The sequence below is a fragment of the Pieris rapae genome, chromosome 23 (assembly GCF_905147795.1).
Source record: "Pieris rapae chromosome 23, ilPieRapa1.1, whole genome shotgun sequence".
Taxonomy (NCBI): domain Eukaryota; kingdom Metazoa; phylum Arthropoda; class Insecta; order Lepidoptera; family Pieridae; genus Pieris; species Pieris rapae.
The window spans coordinates 4,096,775-4,123,059 of record NC_059531.1 but is presented as its reverse complement, the minus strand read 5'-3'; the positions used below and the strand labels follow the sequence as shown (position 1 = coordinate 4,123,059).

The following is a 26,285-nucleotide window of genomic DNA, read 5'->3' as shown; positions in this document are numbered from 1 at the left end:
TAAACTAAAGCTGTGTAAAAAGGGCTTACTATAAAGTTAACGATTATATAGTTGATAAAAGGGCCTGGGACTAGTACTGGGCAGGCTTCTTCTAGTTAATTTGCTATATTAAAAAAATATAAAGGACTACCGAGAGTTTTTTACGCCGGCTTTTTCTCCCGGCCTATAGGTATCTTGACAATTATTTATTTATTTATTAAGTCTACAACATCATACATATTACTAAATCTACTGATAATTTTATAAAATCTTATATCTAATAATATGTATGACAATTCATGTAAACATAAGTTATGCTAAAAAAAAACACAAAATTAAAAACATAAACAAGATAAGATAATTACACAATAAAATAAAATAAAATTACAAACAAGGTTGGAACTTAAAATAGAGAAAAAGAAAAATCATCAGCAAAACAGCGAATTACGTACGTAATTCGTTAGTTAGTTATTATGCAGATGAGTATGGATGTCTTCCGATTCCATTGATATTCCAAAATAAATGTATATATATTTTTTATGCTACCTACTTTTTAAACGGCCCTTAGGACCAGGTTTCTATTTTAAAGGACTGTCGCCAAAGGCTGTCAAACATTTGACTCCGGAGTGTTGCAATATTTCAAATAGACAACCATCAAAATCTGACATGAACCGGGAAAATAGAAATAGATCAAGGGGATACGGCGCACACGATGTATCATTTAACCTGGATCTTAGAGATGAGTAGCAGTGCTGCCTCAACCTTGTCAGGAGCATCGTGTCATCAGCAGTGAGCAAGCGATCGAATATCTGGTCCTAAAATAATCATGGATTCAAGAAGATTTGATGTATTACACTAAGGGCCTGTTTCACAATGTCCGGATAAGTCCCAAATAAGCTATTTGTTACTTATTAGTGTGATAAAGAGATATTTTTTCGTTTCACGACTGTCAGATAGCGCTATACGTCATGAAATTCGAAGTATCTTATTTGGAACTTTTATCTTTCGAATAATTTATGTGTTGCATAGCTATTTGGCACTTTATCCATACATTGTGAAACAGGCCCTAAATCAATGATTCTTTCTATTATAAGTACGATTTTTACACAACAAATAACGATATTTCATTATCATTTTAATTTTAATTATATTCCGTCATTATCATTAAAATTTTGTTTCTATATTAACGACAAAATTGAAACGACTGCTCACGTAAGGAATTCTTAGAAATCGTACATTCCATTCGTTAGATTGCTGATAACAGATAATGAATAATTTATTAATTCATTAAATGCACACAATTTCACATATTCTCGCGTAACTAATGTACCTACCTTTATAAGGAGTATTAATGAATTAAGAATTAATTATTAACAGCAAAAAACATCTGAATGAGAGAGCCATTTTGCCAATAAATGATTCTGAATTTGAATTTCTGCTAAAACAGTGGATTTTAGTAAAAACTATATATAACAGTGTTTAGTAGCTTGTTAGAAGCTCGTAAAACCAACTCGAGTGAGAACGACGTGTCTTAATAGTTTCGGATGCATTTAGACATTTTTCTGTCGACGATTCGATCAACATTTCCTCGATTTGTTCATAATTGTGTTATTTTTATCGTTGGACATTTCAAATGTTTCAAATTAAAGGATTGTTATTATCAAGATGGATGCTTGGATTGTCATGGGGCCTTAATAAAATCAATTGCTTACTGATCTAATTTATTATATATTTAACTAGCGACCCGCCCCGGCTTCGCACGGGTGCAATGCTGATACTAAATACACTACAGAAAATCTGTGAACGTTGTATATAAAAATGTGAGTTATCCATAAGAGATAGACATATACCATCACGGACTTTTCTGTAGACCTTTTCAATGTGTACAAACTTAGTGCATTATTTTGATGAAACTCGTAGGGTTCAGTCTGCGTTTGCAGAAATGTAGAAATGTAGAAAATTTCATGTAAGCGGAAAAAATGTAATTATTTACGACATCACATTAGAAACCTCAAAAATAACAGTACTTCACTATTTAATGGATGTTATTATACATATAAACCTTCCTCTTGAATCACCTTATCTATTAAAAAAAACACATCAAAATCCGTTGCGTAGTTTCAAAGATTTAAGCATACAAAGGGACATAGGGACAGAGAAAGCGACTTTGTTTTATAATATGTAGTGACTATTTATATTTTACAGTATCAAGACAACATATTTTATTTTATTCAATACAAATTCCTTCATCTTTCATCAATCATTTGTAATTAATAACTCCGCTAAGGAGACCAATTTCTTCATCAGAGTTCAGTCACCGGATATGCAGACCGTACGAGGAGGTCGCAACTTTTTGCCGGTTTGTCCTAATGGGGGCACTTGTCACTACGCTGGCATATTTATAGCCGCGATAACCATCTCCAAGGCTCCGCTGTGTACCTGGTACGCACGATTCAATCTCGCCGATACTAAGATTAATTTCTCACCTCATTTTGATATCTAAACTAAGGACAAATACAGCCTTTTATTGCATGCACCTAGATTAAAAGTTCAAGTAGATTCTGGGTAATCAGGTGCTGATCGGGAAAAGTATTTGTTTATTCAGTGCGTGATGCGTATGCAACGCGATACACAGTAGTGAAATATTGCGTGTGATTTCTGCTTGCCTAGTATACAGGTGCTCCGATATAATATATATTACATTGATTTATATGTGAAACATTTTTATTTAAATAGCGAGTGTCCGTAGCTTCGTCTGCGTTGATATAGTACTTTGAGTAGCTTAATATTAGCCTGGGACATTCATTAGTGTACTTATTTACTTATATGAATAAAGATATTTAAATTTGATTGACATTAAATTAATTACACAATTTTTATTGTACTTATTAGTTCACTATTTTGGCTACAATGGATTACACATTAGATATATACTGTGTCGGGCTTATCAAGGACTATATTATATACAGATTTCCATCATATATATATTACATATAGGTAAATGTAGCGCATAGTACTCGTAGATTCTTTTTTATAGACCAGGGGGCAAACAGGCAGGAGGCTTACCTGATGTTAAGTGATACCGCTGATATAGGGTGCTCGCGAGTGCGTTGCCGGCCTTTTAATAATTTGTACGTTTTTTTCTTGAAGGACCCTAAGTCGAATTGGTTCGGAAATACTTCAGATTGGTAGATTTTCTCCATTTTTCTTGATATTTTGGACAATTCACACAATATCGTTATTCTGATTATTGTTAGCTATAATATCATAAAGTTTCATTAAAATCCATTCATTAGTTTTTACGTGAAAGACTGACTAACATCCATCCATACTTACAAACTTTCGCGTTTATAATATTAGTATTTTATCCGCAGCAGTTTATTTATTTGAACGTATTTCATAACACACGCTCCCCGTTCATAGATATCAAAACAGTTGTTGTATTCACATAATCTGTGTTCAGAGATAATAGACGATGGCGTGACTGTGTGCATTATGGTTAAAGTGCTTATGGACCCCCGGAAGCTGTGGGGCGCTTTAATTATTAACATTAGGGTAATTTAAATTGCTAATTGTCACGTGATTTTGATACATTTTAGGAGCAGTGGTAGCTTGGGCGAGCGTTTATCAATCCTGAGTCCTGCATTCATATCCCGGCAATACACCAATGGCCGATCCTATTACAATAAAAGACAAGAAGAATGACTTTAGTTCAGTTCAGTTAATTAAACAAGGCATACTAGAAAAGAACATATAAAAACTATCCATAACCGAATCAAATCAAAATCATTTATTCATTTAGGTATCACAATACACACTTATGAACGTCAAAAAGAAATACATAATAAATGCTTCTTCATTCACGTTTTCCATTTACTGCCAGTTCCCAAATCAATAGCGTAGAACGGAAAAGAAGGACTGGCAATAAACTCAATTGTTTTGCACATTGTTTGTAAGGAGCTGCAACCATTACACCATGTTCCATATTACATCTTAAGTAATTAATAATAATAATATAAATTAAAAACAAAGATTTGTCCTCTATCAGCAGGAGGCATGGTGAAATAGGAGCACGCACTTACATACTCGTGAGAATAACACGCAAGAGTATTCAAATCTTTGGATTAGGCGAGAGAGGTAGGGTCCGTATATATATACACAGCAAGTGGAAATCAATGGTATCTGTCTGTCTTTATAAAAGTGGAGTGGCCTGGGCAGGTCGCGATAATTAAGGGTTTAAAGAAGTCTTCGCCACTTTGAGAGAAGCGATTAATAAGAGAAAGAGTCGTATTCAATTCTGACTATTGTCAAAAAACAATATCTTAAATACTACTAACACCACACATACACAATATTATTCTTGTGTCCTGTTGGTGTATTCTTCGACGTGAGCCGTGCCATCAGTTAGTCAATGTTCAAATACAATCTGAACTAACAATGATAGGAGCACAATTTTTATCACTCGCTCTCTTATGAAAACATTATCCTATCCGAGCGTAGAAATACACCCCCAGCTTACGTGCCTTATCGTTATGAAGTATATGCATGATGCAGTTCCACCCCAGAAATACGTGCACGCATTAATTGTAGTGTTTAAAGTTATCGCTAACAGTCAGTGTTTTCATTACTTCACCCATTAACCCATTCTTCCATTATTCTTATTATTTATTTGTTTTTTATTTATTTATTGTATAAATAATCTTAATAGTAGAAGTTTGTCCAGTTTATGTTTCCAACATAAACTGGACACAGTTTTTCTGTCAACCAGGAAGTCGAAAATATTTAGTTAATTATAATTAACTTAATAAAGTGACATAATATACAACAAAACACCTTTACCCTCAAAAATTGCACAAACAACGCACTAAAACAATCGAAACACCGCCGCTTCATACACAGCCGATGCAAGAAACCTGTTCTTGACGAGAATTCTCAATCGACTACAGGCTGGACACTGACTTCTACAATAAAACCTAAGCAGCGTTAGAAAAGGTCCTAAGTGCCAAAAAGTCCACATGTGTCAGACACTGGAGGCTGATCAGCCACTTGCCTCTTAGATTGACAAGATGTTAGCGCTGTCGTAGCGGTATTTCTGCTATAAATATTGATATTCAAATATCTAAATAAGTAGACAGTAGGAAAAAACCAAATATAACTGTCAGAGTCGGTGTGTCGGCAGCTAATCGCCGGAGACGGTGTCGGGAAACTCTAATTAAATCTCCATACATCACCCGACAACTCTACGAGTAGCTAACACCGAAAAACTATTAATTCAAACTAAACCCTAGTTCTAAACACCAAAGACTCATAATGTTCTGTACTGATTTTCTCTTAGCATTAAAGATGGTAGCAGACAACGAAGCTATGTTAATGCTAATCTAAGATTTATATTCAGACTACAGATTTAGTGTTGGACATCCAAGATTCTTAGTATGCTCTTAGTTTTTGATACTGGACCTAAATCTGGTGTTCACGGGTGGGGCAAAATACATGGAGACATAAGAGCAGCCCTTAAATCTATCAAATTGTGTAAATACAGAGGTAATCGCCGAATCTAAAGCATATTTTGATTGACCAATGGTATCAAAAAGTATGACCGCCACCATTGTTGCGTCCACAATCGCTTTCAAAGGCTATTAAAAAATCAAATCAAAATTTATACTTTGTTTTCATGTTAGCCTCCGAATTTTCAACCTGCGCAGCTGCGAGTGTAATAAAAATAGACCGTGTCAAATGCTTTCGCTTTGTTAAGTTTTTTTTTGTTAGTACAGATTAAGTTTTATTAAAGAAATTCGCTGACCAATAAAGTAACTATACAGTTATGACATTAAGAAACTTTAAGTCTTAAGTCGAATAAGTTAAGAAATAATAATAATAGTCCTTCCACTATCTGGATTATTTCATTATCAGCTTTGTGATTTTAGACCCTATACCAGCCAAGGCTGTACATTTTGCTTACTCAGGCTTTCTTAGTTTCCTAAGCGTGGCGATTTGCTAAATGGTCGGGGTCGCGAGATTACAGCCAAATGTAGGCACTCTCTTCAACGGCTACTTTGCATTAATTCGTTACATAGCAATTAACATTTCATTATTTCGCTTATTTATTTATTTTTCCACTACATTATTCTACCTAAACAGTTACTACTAATTCGATAGAATTTATATCGTGCTGTTGCAAGTTTATTATTTAAAGCACCCCGATAATCCAGGAACTTAGGTACAGACTTTATTTTGCCTTTTTTTGTTTAATTTATTGATTTAATACTAACTTGCTTTTATAACTAAATTACTAATAGTAATAAGTACATTATTAAATGGAGTTCATTAAAAAAAAATTGTTTATACAAACTTATACAGCTTATGATAGCTTCCACTATCTGCACCGGCCCTTACGCCCCCTCTTACAAATGCACAAAGAAATAACTTAATCTATTTCTGTTTAAATGCAGTTCAAATAAATCTGACAATGCAATGGCTTTATTTAAAATCGTTTCGCATTTTACTTTTCCATTACAAGTTTAACACAAACTATCTTTTGCAAAATACTCATATTATATGAACGAATATACATGAAATGGTAATGTATGGAAGGACAATTTTTTTTTTCAAATTCTATATATATTAAAATGAATCGCTATTTCCTTTGGTCACGGCATCACGCCATAACGGCTGGACCGATTTCGCAAATTCTTTTTTTGTTCTGTTCATTATTATCAGGAGAAGGTTCTTATGAAAGAAAAAATTAAGGAAATTGCGCGGAAAATTAGAAAATTTAAAATTACTTAACCACCATATTAAATTATTAAACTTCACACACTATTCATAGTCATAACTATCGGGTCAGCTAGATCACCTGACAACTTTATATAATAAAACAATTAACTTAATAAAATCAAAAATCTGCTCATTTTTGGCGTCCAAGGTGGAACAAAGTTCGCCGGGTCAGCTAGTAGAATATATTTATTAATCTAATTGCACCATTGCTATCTATGCACTTTTGCCATCTTAGGTATTTTACTGATCCCTTTACAAAAGAAACATTGCTTTACAAATTTACCACTTTGTGGAACCAGCTGCCCACTGAAGTATTTCCGAACCAATTCCACTTAGGATCCTTCAAGAAAGATGACTCCTTGCTATCCATTCAGAGTGTGTGAGTTACCAATTGAAGAGAGAGATGAGAGGAGAAATCTAAAGCTTCGTATAGTCTTTGCAAATAAATTGCGATTAAAAGAATTTTCGAAAACTTTATTGACGAATCGTTTTACGACAATTAAAGAGATATTTGATTAAATTAATTATGAAGTTCTGTCCTGTCCTTGCCTTCAAAAAGTTCATTTTTTTATAAAGAACAGGGGGCAAACCGGCAGGAGGCTCACCTGATGTTAAGTGATACCGCCGCCCATGGACACTCTCAATGCCAGAGGGCTCGCGAGTGCGTTGCTGGCCTTTTAAGAATTACGGGCCCTCTTTTCTTGAAGCACCCTAAGTCATATCAGTAATACCTCTGTACGTACGTAACGTAACGTAACGTACAGTTGATATTCTGCCTAGGAATGCGTAATTTGTCTCGCAATTGAATTAAAATTATTTTGTCTAAAATCCAAAAACGACGATTATGCGTTAACACTAATTTTCACCCAATATTTACTACACTAGTCCTCGATATGTGTAATGACTGCTACAAATCACACGAAGATCTCCCGAGGGAGTTAATCCAGAATATATCCAGACATCTGTGGTTTAACGTTGACATGTTTTATCACCTCTGTTGATCATTAAATCTGGTTTACAATGTATAACAAAGTTTATACTAAACACTTTAAAATTGTATAATGGCTTTGAATATTTGTATAATTAGTCATTTATTCAGATCGGTGTTTGTCTTGTGCAGAGTTCCCCAAACTTTTATTTAGTTCTAGCCATGTTTTTCCGTGTTGGGTAGACCTACTACTTACCGGATATTGATTTCCTGTAAATTTCTAACTGTAGTGAAGTTGAGTGTTAAAAAATTTATTAATTTAATTTAAATTTTTTTTGTTTTTACAAGTTCAAAATGTATTGCGACCACAAAGCGAATACCAACATCCTACAACTTCCACAATTTTATAAACATATATAATACATTTTTTACTACATAGGTACATTTATAAATAATGTATATGTTATGATATTATAAGATAGTATGATGTAAGTAAATAGGTACTACCACTGTATGTGTTAAGATGCCCCAAATTTTTTTTTCGCTGACGTAGACCCCTTGCAGGTTGTCATAGACCCCTAGGGGTCGATATTGACCACTTTGGGAATCACTGGTCTAGTGTCTTCAGCGTGCGACTCTCATCCCTGAGGTCATAGGTTCAATCCCCATCTGTGCACCAATGTGCGAATTTAACATTTGGTGAATGAAAATATCGCTAGCGGCTTGCCTTAGACCCATAAAGTCGACGTGTGTCAAGTGTAGTCTCCTACTAGTCTATTAGATTGATAAATGATCCTCAAACAGATACAGAAATGTGAGGCCTGGACCTAAAAATAAAGCTTAACTGATTTTTATTCAAGCAATTAATAGAATATTCAGAGATTCTTTGACTACACAAAATACGAATAAACAATTACTTTAGAAATACAAAATGCGCCGGCGCACGTGTTATTGTTTTGTCACCACTCAACCGAATCGCCTTGATGGAACTCATGTGCCATAATGGGCCTGCCATAATTAAATATTAATGAACCATTACGAACCTAATTGGTGAATTCTGTATTTTCCTTTTAAATTATATAGCTATAAGTTTAACAGTGTGTAAGTGTAGTTTAATGTGTTATATACACTAATATACTAAAAATTAAATAAATCTAGAACTCTATCTTATAAATAAAATTCTCGTGTCGCGGTGTTTGTGGTTAAACTCCTCCGAAACGGCTTTCCCGATTCTCATGAAATTTTGTGTGCATATTGGGTTGGTCTGAGAACCGGACATCTGTTTTTCATCTCCCTAAATGTTAAAGGTAATCCACCGCAAAAAATGTTTTTCACTTTAGATAAAAAAAAAAGGTTTAATTTTTTTTATGATGTACAGCATTAGCAAATAATATGTATTTGCTAATGCTGTATCATAAAACCCCTAATTTTCACCCCTCTACGATCAACCTCTATTTGTTAATTATAAATGATATACATGGCGAAACGACGTTTGCCAGAAATGGCGTTCGGACGCCAACTTCATCCATTGGGCTATGGTGCTCCCCACCAGGTCGTAGTGGAGACTAATAATTTCCCTCAATGGTTGATAAGTATATATACTCAGCGTGAAATACTTCGAAAGCGCGTTTCAGAGTATGACGTCATCAGTCATAGATTGTAGGTGTCGCTACAGATAACAAAAACCCTAAGGTCAAACAACGCAAGTTATCTTATCAGTGATTAGTTTTACCTCGCCCTACTGTATCTACGGGTCGTTACAAATGCTTTATTTATGACTATCTCTGCTACAGAGCAGGTAAAGGTGAACATTTATTCTTTGACTCAAAATGGGCCATTAGTTTAAATTAGGTACAATAGACAAACTTGTTTAAAGATATTTATTTAGAAAAATATAGTAGGATCAGCCTTCAGTGCCTGACACACGTCGTCGACTTTTTGGGTCTAAGACATGTCGGTTTCCTCACGATGTTTTCCTTCACCGTTCGAGCAAATGTTAAATGCGCACATAGAAAGAAACTCCATTGGTGCACAGCCGGGGATCGAACCTACGACCTCAGGTATGAGTCGCACGCTGAAGCCACTTGGCCAACACTGCTCGAATATTATTAAGTTGTATTAAATTTATTATAATTAATATTAAAAAAATATAATCAACAAAGGCTTAGTAAACGCACATGTCTCATAAATGCAACGCTTTAGGTTCGATGCAGGCAGGTGAAACAATTTTTTAATATCGGAAGTCAAAAACGGGACGGGGACTCTTTATGGGATTTTAAATTTACGTTTTTTGAATCAAAACATTATTGAAACCTTCATCAAACATTCAAGTTGCGTAAATGTTTTTATTGTTAAGTCCGAATATAATTTAATATCGCTTAAATACAATTGCGAAACAAAGAAACTTATCAGCGATCTTCATAATTACACTCACTGGAAACGTCTTCATCTACTGAAACCCATTCAAGCAATAATCTCCCATCAGTATGTGGCATAAAAACCAATTCTGTGTGAACTTACGATAGATACATGCATTGTGGATGCCGAAATATCTTGCAAAAAATCATTAAGCGGTGTCGCACCGAAATGTGAAAGCTTAAAGCTTCCAAAGCACAGCGAGTTTGCGCATAGGGCTTATATCTTTGAATTGTAATTGCGTCCCTATATCATTGTAATAAGGGGCAATTTACAACAGTCGACTAAATCTCCCCGGCTGGGCGGGGCCTGGCCCTCCCCACAGTAGGGGGGAGGGGCCGTGGTGGGGGAAGACAGATGGTCGTGAGGGAGCATATCTCATCCGACACGATAGCGAATTCAATACACCATAAATATACTGTGATCAACGCACGCGTTCTCCGACAAACATTTCATCTCGTTTTTGGCGAAAGTGTAGAATTTGAAAATATCAAAGTATTATATAGTATATATTATATAGCATAGTTTCGTGTTCAGTGTACGTTGGATCAATTTTTACTGAATTTTGTTTGTAGCATCAACAATAATCGTCTTTATATAAAGACACACAAATCAAATGTGATAGACCAAAGCTAAACTACAATGAAAGTGAACACCCGACTAAAAAGGGGGCTGACTGATAGAAATAGCTGGAAAAGACTGGCAGACTATTGGCAAAGACAGTGGCATCTAGAAAGCGTTGGTATTATCTACTCGAACGACTAACTTTTTGCTATAAATAAAAAAAGGCTTCCTGATTATTAATCATTGTTACAACAATAAATTAAGGGCGAGATCACCACGAAGAAGCTTCCAAAGTGTTCATTTACATGTAATACATAATGTTCATATCTAAATCATATATATTATATATTAAATGCGCCACATTGAACTAACGTATAAGCCGCGGCATGCAGGTGCTAGTGACTTCAAACTTTAATTCTTGCTACGCGTATTCTTAATTCTTTTGTGTAACATAAATATGACATTGTTCTATACTTATAAAACAAAACTAAACAAACTTAGAAATTGCATTCTTTTAGTATTTTCAACATCTATTTGTCCTTGGCATAACAGTCTCTTGTACTATAAAGGCTGTTTTGACGCATTGGAATCAGTCACCCGGAGTACTGAAATCGCTTCATAATGCTTGCAAAGTGGTAAACTTCTGGGCTGGGAAGGCTTACATAATTAGCTAGGACATCGACCAAAAGAGCGGAAACTATGTTCACATAGTACTTAAAAGGCCGGCAACGCACTCGCGAGCCCTCTGGCATCGAGAGTGTCCATGGGCGGCGGTATCACTTAACATCAGGTGAGCCTCCTGCCCGTTTGCCTGTGTTCTATATAAAAAAATTTAGTTAAAAGATCTTGTATATAACTTAACATCTACCGTTTAACTGTAACTACAGTTTACTGGAAGCACTATATTAATAATTGTCGCAGTTGTTTTGAGTTAAAGATCGTAAATTGGCGGCGTGCGCGCATTTGTTATCTTGAGAGATATTTTAATAGCTTTGTCAACGTATGACGCAAATTTTTGAGTAATTATAGAAAATATAAATACTGTTTTTCGTTCGTTTGTTTTAGGTGTGAATATGTTTATAAGTGATAAATATAAAATCTAAATACAAAGACTATTTTATGATGGATAATTTAAGGATTCATTTAAGATATTCATTGCATTCAACTTCATTGAGCGACTCTTATATCTGAGGTCGTTGGTTCGATACCCGTGCACCAATGGATGTTCTAAGTGCGCATTTAATATTCGCTCGTCGTGACATCGTGAGGAAATCGGCGTGTGTCAGGCATTCAACGCACTACCTGCCTATTAGATTGTCAAATGATCATGAAACAGATACAGAAATCTGAGGCCCCGACCTAACAAGGTTGTGCCTCTGTGTACTAATTATTACTTTTTGTGGATTTTTATTAAACAGATCATTTTCAATGTACTAAAATCTTCTTGCCACGTATACACAATACAAACGACAATTTTCAGCTGAACCTGTGAAACAAATCAAATTATGCCACCGTAGAAGTTGGAAGAGGCATGTTTACATGTCTTGTTAAAAAAAAGTTTAGATCTTTTTGTTTAAACGTTTGTTATACCTAATTGATTCTTTAGACAATTATAATAACAATGTAGCAATTATAATTACAATGCAATTAGATTTACAGAGAAAAACGTAACTAAGCGATCATGCTATGCGCATTTGAAATTCTTTAATTAAAAAGGTACTGATTAATTTATTTTATCACTAATTGACATTGTTTAATGGTTGTAACACGTTGGGGTTATGTAGGGAGGCTTTATCGGATCACATCCGCCGGAAGTGGGCGGAGATAGCGCGCCGCCATCTTGTATTATCGCGCAAGCGCTAACGACACCCGCGGGGATGGAACCTAGACTATTTAAATTAAGAATATCAAAATACTAAGAGTTCTTTATACATAGTGTTTAATTAAGCCTTTAGTTCCTATAACTTTATTATATCCTGGTATTTTTGAATGTATTAAGTACGAGCCATTCCTGGACCCACTCTCTTCTGTTCTGGACCACTCTGAGACTTGCACTAAGGACGAGCTACAGCTCGTACCTGTAATATATACAGGAAATACTAAAGGCCTATTTATTTACTTCCGCTGGCTTTGTAACTGGGTACAACGAAAAGACAGCGAGTGATCAACGCTGATTGCAATTTAGTTCTGAATTAAAAATTCTACTATCAATTTAATAATTAATTACTAGTCTAACTTGAATTTTAGACTATTAACCTAATACATCACACGAATACACTTCAAGAATCGTGATCTATCGCCAAAGCTAGAAAAGCTCTTGATCATTTAAAGTGTAAACAATGAGACTATTTAATATGAACTGAGTTCTTAATCTCTAATTATACTTATATTTACTAGAAAAAAATTCAGCAAAATCTCTTATGAATAAAGGAACAAATTTTGATCACAGCGCAATTAGAATTTTTCCATCCTAATATAGAATAAATTAATATACCATGTGTGGCAGGGGACGTTCGTAAATCAAGTGATAGCGGGCAATCCATCAAGACGCGAGCCACCATCAATTGCGACTGAAATAGGCATCCAAGCACTCTGAACGAACTCTGCATAACTCACTTGACTTCTATTTAAGCAATTAAAAACTCGGTTATATGTGTAAAATAATTGAGCACATACCAAAAATACTATTTGAGTGTATAAGGACTACATAAAGTTTTTATTACATTTAGTGTCTGTTTCACAATATCCGGATAAGTTCCAAATAAGCTATTTATTACTTATTTGTAGGATAAACACCATTTTTGGGTTTCACGACGGTCAGATAGCGCTATACGTCATGAAATGTGAAGTATCTTATTTGGAACTTTTATCTTTCGAATAATTTATGTGTTGCATAGCTATTTGGCACTTTATCCATACATTGTGAAAACAGGCCCTTAATATGATTAACAAAATTTCTATTGAGGTAGACCTATTTGTTTGTACACTGGCTGAGTTCACAAGAGTTGCTTGCTAAATTGTTGTTTAATAGTGTAATAATAATGTTGTAAGTTTAATTTTTTTTAATGTTTTTTACCTATGTAGGATAATTGGTGTGGGTATTATTTTGGAGTTCTATCGAATTAGTAGTAACTGTCAATGGAGAATAATGTCGTGGAATAAATAAATAAATAAAATAAATATTCGTATAGGGCCGCTATAACGCGGAACACCAACACGGATTTAATAATGTTATTCAGTTTGATTATACGACACGATTGAAACAGGCGCAAAGTAACGCAAAACATTTGGACGAGACAAATCATTATAAATTTTACACTACAGAAATATAACTTGAGGAATTCGCGTTATAAGAGGGGAATATCGCCCATTAGGGGACACCAATCGCGTTACAGGGATAGCGCGTTATAGGTGGGATTACAGTACACGACCACCGACGCAGAGATGGCCTTCAAATTATTTCCTTTGTCACTTGCATCAGTTTTGATATTTATAGAAATAATATTTCGGGTTGGCGGTTTCCCCACGATGTTTGCCGTACAATTAAATGCGAATCAGAGCAAAATCTACGGTAGGTACACGGCCTTTCGGACACAGCTGCTGAAGGTTAAGTCACACTCGTAAGACACTAGACCAACACTGTATTGGAGATTGATGATTCGAATCAGATTATATGAAATTTGAGTCTCAATAAAATACTATAAAAAATCAGTAGCGCTACACACTTTTTAGGTCTTGGCCTCAGATTTCTGTATCTGTTTTATGATCATATGTCAATCTAATAGGCAAGTAGGTGATCGGCTATTTGGATCATCCTTCTAGCAAATGACATGGACAGAAGGCCGCAGCACAGCCAGGGATCGAACCTACGATCTCAAGGATACCGTCGTAAGCTGAAGCCACTAGGCCAACACTGCTCGCTATGAAAGATTTCAATAATTTAGCTTTGAAGACACATACTTTCTGTAGCTTGGTTTTTTACGTGAATTTTTTGAAAATGTCATTATAATATGACTTACGTCTACTACTTATATATTTTTTTATACAGGGGTCAGCACACCTCGCCGTATGTTAATTAATAACATCGCCCATGGCCACTCAAGTGCGTTGCCGGCAATAAGAACATTGTGTACGATTCTTTACATACAGAGAACATCAATGTTTGTCACTATCATACAAGACAGTCACTACTGTGGGCCTTGTTATACGTTATCGAATCTGTAATTAGCCAGTCAGAATATATTAAAAGCGATCTCAATGGAGAATGGACAAAATATTCATATGTTTAATTAGCGACACGATTAAACATTCAGTGTTATGACACAACTGCTAACATCCAATCCGTTTAACTCATTAATAGACTGATGATGTGCCGACGGAAAAAAATATAGTCTCACTGAATCTATAGAACATTGGAGGCGGGGCAAATCGATACTCGACATCACAACGTCCCGCCTCACGCCCTCTCCCTCCCTCAAGTGAAACCCGACCTAAGTGCGAGGGAGAAGGGCGTACGTACCTCTCATTTGCCACGCGTCGACCCCATGGGCGTACCCCGAGCGACGAGCGACCCGGCTAACCTGCCGTCAGTCAGTGCGCAACGGGCGAGGCGTGCGTGCGGCGCGGGATGTGCAGCTAAGATGCTGGTGCCACCGGAGATGATGGCGGCGCAGTCAAAGCTCGTCTACCAAATGAACAAGTACTATAGCGAGCGTGTCGCCAGCCGCAAGGCCCAAATCGCCAAAACCATTCACGAGGTGTGCCGCATCGTTCAGGATGTGCTCAAAGAAGTAGAGCTGCAGGAACCGCGATTCATATCTTCGTTGACCGACTACAATGGCCGCTTTGACGGCCTCGAAGTGGTCTCACCCCACGAATTCGAGATCATCATCTACCTCAATCAGATGGGAGTGTTGAACTTCGTGGATGACGGCTCTTTACCTGGATGTGCTGTCCTCAAACTGAGCGACGGCCGCAAGCGATCCATGTCTCTATGGGTTGAGTTCATCACCGCTTCCGGATACCTATCAGCGCGCAAGATCCGCTCACGATTCCAGACGCTGGTGGCGCAGGCCTGCGATAAGTGTTCCTATCGTGATTGTGTCAAGATGATAGCCGAGACCACGGAGGTCAAGCTTCGGATCCGTGAACGCTATATCGTCCAAATAACACCAGCCTTCAAGTGTGCAGGATTGTGGCCACGTTCAGCAGCACACTGGCCGCTACCCACAATTCCCTGGCCGCACCCCAACATTGTGGCGGAAGTAAAGACTGAGGGTTTCGATCTCCTATCAAAAGAGTGTCTCACTTTACAAGGCAAAAATTCGGCTATGGAGGGTGACGCATGGGTGCTGAGCTTCTTCGAGGCGGAGAACCGGCTCCTACAGGGCGGGTGCCGTCGCAAATGTCTCAGCATTTTGAAGACGATACGCGACCGGCATCTGGAGCTGCCAGGGAACCCGGTCACGTGTTACCACATGAAGACATTGCTGTTATATGAGTGCGAGAAGCATCCACGCGAGCACGAGTGGGATGAAGCGGCACTGGCGGATCGGATAAACGGGATCTTCTTGCAGCTGATCTCTTCGCTGCAATGCCGCCGGTGTCCACATTACTTCTTGCCCCATGTCGATCTATTCAAGGGGAAATCGCCGACCGCTATGGAGAACGCTGCCAAGCAGGTGTGGCGTCTGACGAGAGAGATGCTGACAAATTCGCGAGCTTTCGAAAAGCTGTGAACTGTGTTCTGTGATGTGTTGTGACAAAGTGGCGCGGCCGATGAACTGTGAGTAGCAGTTAGTTATTAGTAGGTGTTTCGAATATTATTTGTGATATAATGTAAATAGCTTACTTGTTGTACAATTTTAGTTATTTAATAAAAAAAATCGTGTATTTATTTGACTGAAATCTTTAGTAGTTATATCGGATATTATTATAATAAATATTTGAAAAATCTATAATCATTTTATTTAGCGAGACAGACCTTATACATGTACCAAACATACTGGGAATGAAAATCCTAATATTGAATTATTTATACGTACCTAAAGTCAAAAAGTAGACATAAATTACCAAAGTTAAAATATGTTTAAATAAATATTTTAATAAAAAAGCTAAGTATATATGTATAACTAAACTGAGAAGACAATTTCAAAACACGCTTTTAATTAATAATAAATTATTTCCGTTCGTAATTTCACCAGCTTTATTAGTACGTTTTGTGGCAGATTGTCCGAATATACTTGATACTGTAGCACAAGGTTTGGACACAAATAAAAAGATCAACATTCCAAGTATTAAGAGATAATGATTCCACCTAATAAATCCAATGGTATTCTAATATATTAGGTAATTCTAATTCACCTATACATATTTATTAATTTGAGTTTCTTCTCCATATGAATACCTTTTGGAAGGTAAACTAGAGAAATGTTTTTAAAATTTATCTTGTAATTTTGACTTTCAAAACTGTACTTTGAATAGGCCTAATTGTTATAAATGTCTTTGACTTACATAAATGCATCTAATATAATACAAAATCATATTTTGGTTTTAGTTAAAGCAATAGAAAAGGCGAATAGTTTTGACTGTCTACATATACACAGCTATATACACTGTTACAATATATACAGTTGTATAACTATATAGTTAATCATATAACCACAAAAATATAAGTACGTTTTTGTTAAGCAACGCATTTTTTAAATTGCGTGTATCGAAAACCATGCAGCAGACACAATTTTGCATCCGTATCAATTCAGTATAACAGCCATCTTCTAGAAAAAAAAATACGCGGGAACTCAGAGCTTTTTTAACAATTTCAAACGAGGCAGGACTTATGTTTAAGAATACCCCCGTTAGAACAATGCCAGAAGGCTCACAAATGACATTAAACGGCATTTAAGCACTCCGGTCTTTGATCTATGACTCAAACGTCAAAATCCACATTCTTATTTATTTATTTATTTATTAAGTCTACAACATACATACATATTACGAAATCTTCTATCTAATATGTACGACAATACCTACATGTTTTGCTAAAAATAGTAATTAAAAAAAATTCTTGACCAATACGTTCTTGACGATATACTTAAAATTTAGTCGCGATTCTGACTCTTACTCTAACTTCTCTAGAGGTATCTATACTATAGCTGACAGTGTATAGAACTAGCTGGTTGTCAGATAGAAGTGTAGATGTGTGTAAAAAAGATACACATCAACATTGCTCCGAAGCCACACCGATTACCATCTCATTAAGAGACAATAGGCCTAAAAATGAATGCCTTACCCATCATAATAGCCTGGTACTTTAAACTATTATTTTCTTGCGAAGTTTTTAATATATAATAAATATATTTTTTATAAATAAATAATGAAAAGGGATGGATTTTTGTTATGTGTACATAATATTGTATTAGTACTGTACAAGTAGGAAACAGAGATATAACAAAAGCCACGAAGACCAGGCTCGTGAAGGCACTCATATTCCCCATATTTCTGTACGCAGCCGAAACGTGGACCTTGCGAGATGTGGAAAGGCAGAAAATAGACGCTCTCGAAATGTGGTGCTGGAGAAGGATGCTTGGGGTATCGTGGACCGAGTTTCGTACAAACGTCTCGATACTTCAAGAACTCGGTGTTAAGCAGCGTCTATTTTCAACAGTACAATCTCGCATCCTTACATTCTTCGGTCACGTATCTCGGCGTGGCGATCAGTCCTTAGAACGCCTTGTCGTCCAGGGGAAGGTGGAAGGCGCTAGACCGCGCGGCAGGTCACCTACACGCTGGACTGATCAGATTAAGTCCGCCGTAGGAGAAACACTGAATCAGTGCAGCAGGATGACCTCCAATAGGCAGCGGTGGCGCAGCGTCGTGAAGCGCATTACATCTGCGCCTTCTACTTCTACTACATAGCGATCACGACCGCTCTGCCAAGAGCGAAACGAATGAGAAGAAGAGAAGAAGAACTGTACAAGTGATTGTACCTTATATATATTATTTACTCTGCACTATATCAAAAATGCATGTCTAGGAATACTTATGAAACAAATCAATTATAATATTAGGCCTGGACCTCAGATTACTGAATATGCTTCTGTATGAAACTTTTTTGGGTCTAAGGCAATCCTTACGATGTTTTCCTTCTCCGTTCAAGCGAATGTTACATGCATAGATAAAGTCCATTCGTACAAAGCCGGGGATCGAACCTACGACCTCAAGAATGAGAATCGCATGCTGAAGCCACTGCTTATAAAAGCAAATCATCAAACAATACTTATTTTAAAACAAATATCGCAAATTAATTAAAAGTAGCCTGTCTAGCTCTAGTCTCAGGCCCTTTTATCAACTAGATAATCGTTAACTTTATAGTAAGCCTTTTTACACAGCTTTTCTTTAATACATTTCTCAAATTTATTAAAAGGCAGAGATAAAAGAGGCTCTAGTATTTTGTTAAAGAAAAATATTCCTTTTCCCAAAAAGGAATTACTAACTTTAGATAGGACGTTGAAACTGCAGCCTGCAATTGTGAAATATGAATTTCTAATATGTCACGATATCATTAATGTTCTCATAAATAATATTACTGTACTATATCTTAAAAAATATAATAAACAAACCAAATACAGGTTCCGTCGCTGCCCGCCTACGCACGTTTTTGTACCTAATTTATCGGCTATTTCGCTCAAAACGAGAGAACACTGCGCCGAAGTACATTAAATGTCCCCTTAATGTTGCATGTAGGCGATATACAATTTATTTTCGAACACAAAGAATGGAAATGGCACTTGGTAATTTCAAGTATACAATCTACTATGTCATATTGTAAAATTAAAAAAATACTACAAAAAAAATATATAAATAAATTTAATCGTAATATAAATTTAGATATATATATATATATAGTTAAATATAAATAGTATAAATAAAAGTAAGTAATTAAATTTAATCAGTTAGTTAATTGTATTGAATACTTTGTTTGTTTGTTCCTTTTTGTAAATCTTTTTAGTTACATATCATGTAGGTATATCATGTATTCCATCTGTGGCTATGTTCTCGGTGTATTTGTTTGATATTATATGTATTTTGTGTTAGCTGTAGGAGTACAAAAAATAAAAATATAAATAAAATAAAAATATATATAAATAGCGGATACAGTATGTGAGACGACTGAAACGTCACCATATTCTAGAAGCTAGAAGATCGGCAGTAGCGCAAGGCGGAAGATGAGTAGATGCTTCCAATGGGAAGTCACTCCACATGACAAACCACAAAACAAATTCGCTCATAGTCTTAGGGCTGATTGCAATCTATCGCAAAGAAAAAAAATAGCGGAGATGTCGTTGAACTCTAGGAAGATGGGACGGGCTTATGGGATGCCACTCGTGTGATCACGATTGCCCCGGACAATTAAAAATGTGGGGCGGGATGCGATGGGGTGTCTTTGATACCGAGGATGGGACGGGCTTTTGTATTTTATTTTATTATAGTATAGTAAAAGGCCGGCAACGCACTAGCGAGTCCTCTAGCATCGAGAGTGTCCATGGGCGGCAGTATCACTTAACTTCAGGTGAGCCTCATGCCCGTTTGCCCACTGTACTTAAAATAAAGAGACTTAAAAAGTTGACGACACAGAGCAGAGAAGGCTGACTAACTTTTTTTTAATCGATCAACTAAATGAACTTTCGCTTGAGACACCGTGTATATACATATATAAAGATGAATTAAATGACTTCACAAATAATGAAAGATAAATCTTTGAACCAGTTTCTACCACAGCCAGTGATCTGAGGAGTTCGGATTAATACAACTGAGTTTCCGTATCATCGGGGAATATGACAATCCGCCGACATCACCAGCCTCAATTTCGACTGGAGGATATAATCTCCAAGTCTTTGTCATTATCATACAAGTGTAATTTTGTTAATGAAATTAATTTTTGTTAGAAATCATATCAATCAATAATTACCATTTTATTTATAAAAATAATTACAAATAAATAAAGATTAAAGAAATAAATAAAGAAATTTCGATACACACTTTTCTCGAAGGATCCTAAGTCGAATTGGCACGGAAATATGTCAGGCACTAATGGTGCACACTGCTTTAGACTCTAAAAATCGATGGCCATGTTCCTATTGATGCCATGATAGAGGTTAGCCATAAGTTTCTTAATATCTTATATCTTTAAACGAGCAATTCCTGTATATATATATATGTAATTGGAATCTCGGAATCGGCTCTAACGATTTTCATGAAATTTAGTATACAGAGGGTTTCGGGGGCGATAAATCGATTTAGCTAGGAATAAATGATAGAAAATGTCATTTTATTTGTGTTTTATTAACTTAAACATAAACTTACATTTTTTATTGGAAGAAAAATAACAAAGAAATATAAATGTAATTATTAGACATTTTGATTTGATTTTGATTATCACTGGTTATATTTTGCAAGATAATTAAAATGTGATTATGAATATAATCCTTTTATTATATTTTCCTTTAATACATATTTGCCCTTAATATTTAATAATAAACAAGATTCTAGTTATATATCTACAGTTTTTAAAGTAAAATTTATAACACACTCATATTTTTTGTCTTTAAATAACCAGTGCATATTTTTTATTATTCTGTCGGTAAGATCGAAAAATATTATTCATATTTTATCATTTTATTAGTATGTAATTCGTATTTAAATATAATTTCCAAATAAAACAATTGATAAAAATTAAAAAAACACGAGCAAAGCTCGGTCATCCAGGTCCTAACATTTATGTAAGGAAAATATAAAATTATTGATTTAGTCTTCGGAAGCTGAATATTATAGGACATGTGAACATTACACGAACAGCCAAGAGTCTAGAAGTGCGCGTAAACTATTATATTTACGAGCTTCTCACGGCCCTGGATGCGCATGCGCATAACTTAGACGTGATCCAACTAAAGGTTTGTGTACTAAATGTTTTATACAAATTAGCAGCAAAAAAATACTTATTGGGTTTTGATTTTATCATTAAACACTGTTTTTATATCTATTAAAGAAAGCGCGAGACGCGCGATTTCGTTGATTGCTTTTTAAGAATGGATTTTGGCAATACATCCTACGCACCAGTGCGTTGCCAGCTTTTTAAGAATTGATATGGCAATGTGTTCCACTGCGAGTCTGTTGCCAGCTTTTTAAATTCAAATTCAAATTCAAAATTTATTTATTCATGTAGGTAACAATGTACACTTATGAACGTCAAAAAAAGAAATATTAAATGAATTTAATTTTACATTTACTGCCAGTTCTCAAATCAAGGGCGTAGAACGGAAGAGAAGAACTGGCAATAAACTCTCCGCCACTCTTTTTAATCGCCAAGTTTTTTTTTTACACAATGCTTGTAAGGAGCTGCAACCACTACACCATGTTCCATATGACATATTGAGTAATAAAGAATAAAAAAATAAAAAAAGATTAAAAACAAAGATTTGTCCTCTATCAGCAGAAGGCATGGTGAAATAGGAGCACGCACTTACGTACTCGTGAGAACAACACGCAAAGACGTAGTAGAAACAACTAATATCACCGCAAACACGAACTCAAGTACGACCAGTCACCACAAGTAGCACCCGTTCACGAGTATGACGCATGGCCAGCCATTGGCCCCCTCGCCATATTTTAGGGAGAGAGACAACCCGACGCATGGACGCCGCCACTTTTAAAAATTGAATTAGGAAATGAAATGAAATGCTGCCAGCGTTATCAAGGTAATCTGCCAAACGTTTTTTTTTATAGAACAGGGGGCAAACGGGCAGGAGTTTTTTTGTTGTTTTTGTCGTAACTTTCTATTTATTGTTATTACTATGCAGGTTAAGAATATTATAAATACTTTAAATTTATGTGTTGGAAATAAACATTTTAATTTACTCAAGGATATTTAACTTAACCTATTAAATTATTACTAAATAATTTCAAAGCCCTCGTTAAAAGTAAATCAATAAAGCTTTTTATAAATGTGACGAATACTTAAATGATACTAATCCTTGGGATTTATTTGCTCCAGTTCAAACAATTTGTATTAAACACTTGGCGATTGAAAAGTTTCTTGCCAGTTCTTCTTGCCCGCTCTATGCCCGTGACTTGCGAACTGGTAGTAAATGTAAATTTACAATTCATATTTAGATGAATAAAGATATTTTGTAGTTGTTGTTGTATCCAATAAATCGCTCAATAAAGTCGCTTTCTCTGTCCCTATGTCCCTTTGTAGGCTTAAATCTTTGAAACTACGCCACGGATTTTGATGCGAAACGGTTTTTTTTAATAGATAGTGTGATTCAAGAGGAAGGTTTATATGTATAATAACATCCATTAAATAGTGGAGAAGTACTGTTATTTTTGAGGTTTCTAATGTGATGTCGTAAATATTTACATTTTTTCCGCTTACATTGCAAACGCAGGCTGAACCCTACGAGTTTTATCAAAATAATGTACTAAGTATTACGTTAGTATTAAATTAGTACACATTGAAAACCTCTACAGAAAAGTCCGTGATGGTATATGTCTATCTCTTATGAATAACCCACATTTTTATATACAACGTTCACAGATTTTCTGTAGTGTATTTAGTATCAGCATTGCACCCGTGCGAAGCCGGGGCGGGTCGTTAGTATACTTATAAGAGAAAAATACTTTTCTTGTATTAAAAAGCACAAATTAATCCAAAAATCGATACAATGGACATTTTATGATACAGCACAGTAAATGTTATCAATAAGCACTGATTAACGACCGCTATAGCGGCGTTAACTTCGATCGGCCGTTAAACTAAAGTTACAAGATTAGATAATCGAACAAATAGGTTCTAAAACATTTTGTTTGGTAAACATCTGTTCTTAGTCTGATCGTCAAACATGTATTGATTTTAAGATTTTCATTCAAGTTTTCTTTTATGAATGGTGCAAATTTATTCTACTGTTAGCTTAGTGGCTGTAGTGTGATTCTCATACTTGAGGTTGTAGATTCGATCCCCGACTATATACCAATCTATGCTCATGTAACATTCAATCGAACTGTGAAGGAAAAACATCATGAGGAAACCGGCTTGTTTTAGGAGGCTGATCGTCTACTTGCACATTGACACTCGTAATAAAATTAATTGATGTTAGTTTTTCTAACAAAAAAAAGGTAATTGCAATTCATGAAGTGAGATTATTTTTATTTATGTTTTTATTTATTTATTTATAGTTAAGTAAAAAGGAGAGCAACTGGCGGCCTTATCGCTTATTTTTAGTATTTATTTATTCATATTAGAATATTTAGTGTAACTAGTAATTTTATTTTTGTGGCTTTGGTTATGCAATTCCTGCACTTTACATTTAATATATATTTTTTAATTACTAGCCTAAAAGAGCAAAACAAAACTTATTAGATTTTGATATATTAAGATGTTTAGCGAGTGCGTTGCTGGCTATGAAGTGAATCAAGCAATGTCTCTCGCTCGGGACTGCGTTGACAGTTTTTTAATAATTGAATTTTTCAACGTCTCCCGCATTCAATGCACTCGGCATTGACAGCTTTTTAAGAATTTATTTAGGGAATATCTTTCACACGCGAGTGCGTTGCCGTCTTTTTTAGAATTGAAACAGGCTATGCCTTCCACATGCGAGTGCGTTCCCAGCTTTCTTTTTTTATACATGTATGTAAGAATCAATAAATAAAATCTACCCATATAATTGTTATCCATAACAAACGCTGTTATTGATTTAACTGAGTTAAGCCCTGAAACAAAATCTAGTTAGTCCAAAGATCTTCAGTCCGAAATGGCCATGACAACACAAAACACTAGTGCGTCTAGACATTCTAATATATTCAAGTATTTGCAATACAATGAGCTGTCGACATAATCTGGGCGTCTGCAAACATCAATCAAGGTATCAAACAAAAATCTATTGATTTCAGCTGAGAACAGTATTGTGAAGGTTCTAGCTGTGGCGAAAACATCGTCAGAGAAAGGCCATCGTCAAAAACAGAACAGATACAGAAATTTGAGTCCAGAATTTAAAAAAAATACACACATAATACACTGAGTTATTGATTTGTACTTTGCACACTTTTATAACATTTAATATAGTATTTACAATATTTAACTTATATAGTAAGAAAATAATCGAATTATATAATTATTTACAATAAAATATTAATTTATATTACGATATAAATTAATAAATAATTCTATTTTTAAGAGTCTGTTTCACAATGTATGGATAAAGTACCAATTAGCTATGCAACAAATAAATTATTTGGAAGATAAAAGTTCCGAATAATAAACTTCGCGTTTCATGACAAATAGCGCTAGTTTATCCTACCAATAAGTAATAAATAGCTTATTTTGAACTCATCCGGACATTGTGAAACAGGCCCTAAATATTTTATTATTTTTATTAGGATTACGATCCTAGCTAACATATTATACTCGTATAATAACAAATAGATACACTAAAAATACAGCCAGAGATGGAATGCAAATTACATTTAAATAACAAAAGGAAACAAACAAACAAAAATTATTCCATACATTTAACTAAGTGCAACCCAATTCGACTGTTGTGTGATAGTTTAAATAGTGAGGGTAAGTGAAGGTGTGTAAGAAAGAATATTAAAAAAAAATTAAAAATTATGGTTTATTTTTGCTTGCTGTGTTGGCCCTTCGCATCTTGCCACCCTAGGCCTACTGTGCCAAATTAGGGCAAATCCTTGCTTTGCTCGAGAATGTGCTAGAATTTTTGAGGATTCAAATTTTTGAAATTAAAACCTCTTCATACACGCGTTAGAAGAAGCTCGATAACAAATAATATCACAACTATGTTTAATTATGCAAATGCAATCTCGTAACTAGAATGAAATTTATCCTCAATAACCACAATGTATGGAAATACAACCGATGGCAACACTGAATAATTCACTCCGCAAATTGTAATATTATACAAATGACATCGGTTTGTCGGTCGGCTCCTGCGCAGGCGAAATGTCATAGATGCGATACCTATATAACGATAATTTCATAACTTAGACAATAACCGAGTGTCGTTCTGTTGCGGTTGTTGGAGGAGTGTTTGAATAAAGGAACCTCTTTGTTGGGTGTTAAGTGGCTTTAATCGTTTAGGCTTAGGCTTCTTATAACTAAGATAACTAACTATGATAACTAAGGAGAACAACAGGTAGTGAGAAAGCGACACAAAAAAAAATTCCCCATGGCTATCAAACTATTTAATCACCTTCTTAGAAGTTATAGATCACTGCCGTGTAATGCTTTCAAGGGAAAAAAGGTAACAAGCTACACTTATGCTTATAGGTACTGCCAGTTCCCAAATAAAAAAAACTATCAAAAACTACCACAAAATGAAAAAATACACTTAGGAGGGACGTCTGTAAAATTGTTCTAAATTTAAATTTATTGCTAATTCAATCAATCGTTGCAGAAATCTGTCAGAAAATGAAAATTGAATCAATTATTCATATTTCACTTATGAAATAAAATTGTTCCAAATTTAAATTTACTTCCAGTTCTCAAAGAGCGTAGACTGAACTACAAAAAGATCTGCTAAAAATTTAAAAATGTAATAATATCTGAAGGACG

The 26,285-nt window shown here is 35.2% G+C and overlaps 2 protein-coding genes across 7 annotated transcripts in view; one reads left to right on the top strand and one right to left on the bottom strand.

Annotated features, from left to right (window-relative positions):
- The window catches only part of LOC110991488 (neurobeachin), a 413,995-nt gene that overhangs the window by 59,162 nt on the left and 328,548 nt on the right, over positions 1–26,285 (bottom strand). The window lies entirely within an intron of this gene.
- Positions 15,228–16,615, top strand: LOC110991553 (protein mab-21). Its single transcript, XM_022256931.2, has one exon. It carries the CDS (start codon positions 15,301–15,303, stop codon positions 16,396–16,398), a length of 1,098 nt encoding a protein of 365 aa, XP_022112623.1. The 5' UTR covers positions 15,228–15,300; the 3' UTR covers positions 16,399–16,615.

Excerpts from the sequence above, each read along its gene's own strand:
- LOC110991553 (XM_022256931.2), top strand. The coding sequence starts at position 15,301 with ATGCTGGTGCCACCGGAGATGATGGCGGCGCAGTCAAAGCTCGTCTAC.